Raw genomic sequence first — 6,077 nt, forward strand, 5'->3', positions numbered from 1 at the left:
TATATATATATATATATATATACAGAAAAAAAGTAAGTCATAGGTTCTGGAATAACATAAGAGCAAACAAATGATGACAGAATTTACAACAGCTGCTCACGAGAAAGGCAAATCCTATTTAAGCTACTTATAAATCCTCAAATCCTCCAACAACAGGTAATAACAGCAAAAGCGTGATGGAGACCTCAATAAATTTCAAGTATGATTTTTCAACAAGTGCTGTGTGCCTCAGACATTTAATCAGTACTTATGAGAAACGATATTCATAATTAAAGCACTGGCTAACAGGATCATGACCTCTGGATTCGACTTCATGTCTTCTCATCTTAATATCACACCTGACGCCTCGGCGCCTCACCCTCCCTTCCTGCATAAACACCAATCTCTCCATCCTCCTCTTCTGATTTTTCGGCATTTAGTGCGTCTCATTTCAAGGTGACACCAACTGTGCTCCGCTCACGCCACAAAATCCATCTCTGAACTCAGTGTACCACTTTTAAACAAGACAGAAAATCTTTCCAGCCTCTCTCGAGGCTGTTGCAAATATGAAGAGATAGCGATACCATGTGAACTCAATGGGACCTTAATGCTCAGAAGAAAATGGATTTCTCAATCCAAATGAATTAGAATTACATTTAGAGGTAACATTGAATGAAGAGCTCTACCTCAAACACACTGCATGCACCTTCACAGACAGTACTAGGTTAATGTGCATGTCTAAATCAGTTAGAGGCATGTTGTAAGAGCATGTTGACATTTTGGTAGTGAAAGGAGGGTCATTTTATATGGCATGCTACAAAGGGCATTCTCACTTTCTCATGCTATCACCGCTAATAGAGGTTAATTCAGTATAAAGGTGTGTCTGGGAGATGAATGCAGCAGATTTCGGCTAACAGCAGCTAATAGAGCAGTATGTGTGTGTGCATGTTTGTGTGTGTGTGTGTGTGTGTGTGTGTGTGAATACGTGGCCAGAACACTCACCTTCATGGTGGGTGGTGCAGTGCGGGGAGGTGAGGGTGGACATTCTCCCAGAGGCACACTGGAGATGGTCAGCAGCTCTTGTTTCCTGCAAAACACACACAGTTAGCCAGGCCAATGGTCAGCACACTATGTAGAAGACTAATCAGATATTGTGAAGTTTTGCACTAAAACAGAAGACTGGAACCTCAAACGCAGAAGCAAACAGACATTTTACAGTATTTGTATCATTTATCTATCAGGAGACTTTACATTGACTATTGTTTTTGTACTTAGCTAATGATATTCATTTTGCATATTTGGGTAAACGAGTGTCACCACAAAAAAAAAAAAAGGATTTTTTAAAGGAAACATATAGTTTAAAGGAAAAATATAGTTTAGAAGGGATGTCCCGGGTTCTTAGAAATGCACTCTTTGTATTTATGTAGGTTTAATATGGTTTTGAAAAACGTTTATACCATTTTCAGCATTTTTGGTTGCACCAAATGACTTTAATTTTGCAGACAAAAGTTTTATTTTAAATATTAATGCAGTGTTAAAATATTTTCCATAAATAAATAAATACAAATTGTAGTCCATTACTGATTCCAAATTACATTATATTACACATTTCAGGTAATATAATATAATTTAAATTTTTATATTTACATATATACAAATTGTATATTGTTTTTTTCAGGGGGTGTGAAGTTAGAAATGTCAAGGTAATACCATTATCAAGAACAAAAAAAAATCCTAACCAAACACAACAACAACAACAATCAAAATAAATCAATAAAAATGAATGTTATTTGTAGTATTATTTATGGATTTTCAAATAAATTTATGAACATATTATGAAGAAAAAAATTAGTGTCACATGACCCATTTATATTTTCCTTAATCATTTAATGTGTTTACTAAGCAAGCTCAAAATGTAAACTATTTCAGAAATTTGGTTTCCTCAAAATAACACAGTTAGCCGGGTAGATCAACACACTTTTTAGCTGAAGACCAAGATATGGTAGTTTTGCACTAAAACAAAATACTAGCCCCTCAGACGTAGATGTATACAAACACACACACACACACACAAACACACTGAGGGCAGAGTGTCAGTGCAGTACCCTTTGAGAAGATATACTAAAAAGAGCCTGGTCTCCAGAGACTAAGGTGAAAGACTACAGGATAGAAAAACTCAATAACAACAATTCTTCTGTTTGCTTCGGTATCTGCACAGAGACATAACAAGAACAACTCAGTGCAGCCAGCCCTGCAGACAGACTGCTGTAGGTCAAAAAAGGTGGAGAGATGAGAGGGGTAAAAGAGGGGGTACGAGGCATACAGAAAGGTGTAAGGCTCCAAGCAGGAACATGATCACATTTTAAAAGCAGTTCTTTCAGCCAAAGACAAATGAGAAAGGGGCTACTTGGAATCAGAGGTTAAAATTAGTCAGGCAGACAAACTCTGGTCTAGAAATGAAGCTCCTTGCAGAGGGTCTATTAAAATCTTTCCTTACATTACACCTACAGGGGTCATTAAACTCCAAAAAGATTGAACACATGAAGATCTCTAGCTGGAAAATGGCACAAAAATACATATGTGAGGATGTGAAGGTTTCAATGAAAGATAAAGGAGAGTTATTTCAATCTGAGAGAATGGAACCAATGACATGTTTACTGACAATATTTATACATAATATTTATTATTTATTTTATATTATATCAATGATCCCACAATAAACATGCCGTTTGTTGTAGGGGCCAACCGATTATTGGCCTGGCCAATTATCGGCACCAAAACTAAGCATTTTTATGGTTATCAGTATCGGTCATTTTCAAAACCGATTTACCGATAAAATAATTTTAAAGCATTTAAAGAAAGTTTTTGTCAGAGCCCTTGCTATTCTTAATTTTTACATTCATTTTCATTTTTACACCAGACATATATATCGGTTAAAAATTTTGGTTATCTGTCTACTTGATCTGAAACAATCGGTATCGGCATCTTCAAGTAGGCAGCAGGTGCAACGCATATTCAGCTTTTCGCTTCGAAGCCGAGCAGTTCTGTTGTTCTGCTCTGCCTATCAACAAGAGAGAGTGATTCTGTACGAGTCTGCGAGCTCGGGGAAAGAGGCTTCTTCGTCTCGTGTTGGTGTGACAGCACTGCAGCGGTGGTTCCCCTGTGCGCTTCAGCACTGTGAAAGAGCAAATTTCCCTAAAAGAGCAAACACGAGTGTGACGTTGTGTCTTTGTAAAAATGGCATTCCACCCGTGTGTTTCTGGATGCTGTCGTTACCTGGCGCCGGATGACAATCAGGGGTTACGAGGCAATCCCCCCGGTGGAGCGCGCGGTTGCGATGCAATTGTGTCCGAGGAGCGCTGCCACCTGGAGGGGTAACCCTTGTCTCCCATCCAAGGCCTGTAAGTTCTCATCTGTGCTTACGGCCAAGGCTTACAGTGCCGCTGGACCTCCGACCTGCACACCATGGCACTCCTGCAGGTATACCAGACCAAGGCATTAAAGGAGTTGCACGAGGGTAGTTCTGACCCAGAACTGATGCAGGTGCTGTGCACAGCAACGGACCTCGCCACTCCCTGGGTCAGACAATGGCCACGTTGGTGGTCCAGGAATGCCATCTCTGGCTGAACCTGGCGGATATGCGGGAGACTAACAAATATAATTTTCTCGACTCCCCTATCTCCCAGGCCAGCTTTTTCAGCGATGCAGTCGAGAGCTTTGCCCAATAGTTATTGGCTGCCCAGAAGCAGACGGAGGCAATTAAACATATCCTGCCCTGGCAGCCCGCTGCTGCCTTCACCTCGCCGCCGGCTGCAGCTGCTCCGCCTGCTCGTCGCTGAGGGCACCCCCCGCGGCTTCCTCCACCCCTTCTCAGCCTCAGCAGCAGCGTCCACCGAGGCCACAGCAGGAAGCTGGCCGCAGGGCTGTGACGCAGCCTGTCCAGGCCCCCGCCAAACTAGGCAGCAAGCGGAAGTGCAAGCGTCCCTGAAACGGGCAACCCAGAGGTGGAAGGGAGCGGTACCCAAACCATCAAAAAAGAGCAGTTTCCACCATCTCTGGGTCCCAAGAGGGCGCGGATGACATTGCGTCACGCTATGCCTGACCAGTCTCATCCCCATCTTCTATCACCTGGTCCTGGTTGTACGATTTCTTGGAGCCTGGCTAGCGCTCCCCAGTCCATCTCACTGGCTCATTTGGACCATCAGACTTGGCTATGCGATTCAGTTCGCCTGGCATCCCCCCAAGTTCAGGGGCATCCAGTTCACTTCAGTGCTGACCAGCGATGCTCCTGTCTTACGGGCAGAAATCGCAGTCCTGCTGGCGAAGGACGCAATAGAGCCGGTCCCTCCAGCCGATATGAGGTCGGGGTTTTACAGCCCATACTTCATTGTACCCAAGAAAGGAGGTGGGTTATGACCAATCTTGGACCTGCGAGTTTTGAACCGGGCCTTTCACAAGCTGCCGTTCAAAATGTTAACGCAGAAACGCATTTTTGAATGCATCCGTCCCCAAGATTGGTTTGCAGCGATCAACCTGAAGGACGCAAACTTTCACGTCTCGATTCTCCCTCGGCACAGGCTGTTTCTTCGCTTCGCGTTCGAGGGGCGGGCATATCAGTACAAAGTACTGCCTTTCGGGTTGTCCCTGTCACCCCGCGTCTTTATGAAGGTGGCGGACGCTGCCCTTGTTCCCATGAGAGAACAGGGCTTTCGCATTCTCAAACATATCGACGACTGGCTAATTTTGGCTCAGTCATGGGAGCAGTTGTGCGAACACAGGGACATGGTGCTCAGTCACCTCAGCCAGTTGGGACTTCAAGTCAACTGGGAAAAGAGCAAACTCTCTCCAGTGCAGAGGATCTCTTTTCTTGGTATGGAGTTGGACTCGGTCAACCAGACGGCACGCCTCACAGAGGAACGTGTTCGGTCAATGCTGAACTGCTTGAAAGGGCAGGACAGCGGCCCTACTGAAACTGTTTCAGAGGCTCCTGGGACATATGGCATCTGCAGCCGCAGTAACGCCGCTTGGATTGCTTTATATGAGGCCTCTTCAGCATTGGCTTCACGGCAGAGTCCTGAGATGGGCGTGGCAACGCGGCACGCACCGAGTGATGATCACTCTGGCCTGTCGCCAAGCTTTCAGCCCATGGTCGGACCCTGCATTTCTTCGGGCAGGAGTTCCCCTAGTACAGCTGTCCAGGTATGCTGTTGTGTTCACGGATGCCTCCACTACGGGCTGGGGTGCCACGTACAATGGGCATGCAGAGTCGGGGTTGTGGACGGGCCCCCATCTGCATTGGCATATCAATTGCCTCGAGTTGCTTACAGTACATCTTGCGCTGGGCTGCTTCAAAATGCTGCTACGAGGCAAGCACGTTCTGGTACAGACAACACTGCGACCGTTGCGTACATCAACAGCCAAGGTGGTCTACGCTCCCGTCGTATGTCGCAACTCACCCGCCATCTCCTCTTATGGAGTCAGAAGCATCTGAGGTCGCTTTGTGCCATTTGCATCCCAGGCCTGCTCAATCGTGCAGCCGACAAGCTTTCACGACAGCCTGCGCTTCCGGGAGAATGGAGACTCCATCCTCGGATGGTCCAACTGAAATGGAGACACTTCGGAGCCGCAGAGGTAGACCTGTTTGCCTCTCCAGACACGTCCCATTGCCAGCTGTTCTATTCCCTGACCGGGGGAACCTTGGCACGGATGCACTGGTGCACAGCTGGCTCCAAGGCCTATGCAAATATGCATTTCCCCCAGTGAGCCTACTTGCACAGACGTTGTGCAAAGTCAGGGAGGACGAGGAGCAGGTCCTGCTAGTTGCGCCTTACTGGCCCAATCGAACCTGGTTCCCAGAACTGATGCTCCTCACGACAGCCCCTCCCTGGTGCATTCCTCTGAGGAAATATCTACTTGTATCAGAGACGGGGCACCCTCTGGCACCTGCGTCCAGATCTGTGGAAGCTCCACGTGTGGTACCTAGACGGTACGCGGAGGTCCTAGGTGATTTACCCCAGGTGGTAGTAGACACCATCACTTCGGCAAGAGCACCCTCTACGAGGTGTGCCTATACTTTGAAGTGGAACCAGTACATGGAA

General features: G+C 46.1%; 1 protein-coding gene across 1 annotated transcript in view; it reads right to left on the reverse strand.

The window, feature by feature from the left end:
• rap1gap2a (RAP1 GTPase activating protein 2a) overlaps positions 1–6,077 on the reverse strand; it is a 46,760-nt gene that overhangs the window by 23,423 nt on the left and 17,260 nt on the right. The window contains exon 2 of the mRNA XM_016519939.1: positions 982–1,066. Coding sequence (XP_016375425.1) covers positions 982–1,066 — 85 coding nt within the window. The remainder of the gene's footprint in view (positions 1–981; positions 1,067–6,077) is intronic.

The sequence above is a fragment of the Sinocyclocheilus rhinocerous genome, unplaced genomic scaffold (genome assembly GCF_001515625.1).
Source record: "Sinocyclocheilus rhinocerous isolate Xijiao unplaced genomic scaffold, SAMN03320098_v1.1 scaffold1561, whole genome shotgun sequence".
NCBI classification, from domain to species: Eukaryota; Metazoa; Chordata; class Actinopteri; order Cypriniformes; family Cyprinidae; genus Sinocyclocheilus; species Sinocyclocheilus rhinocerous.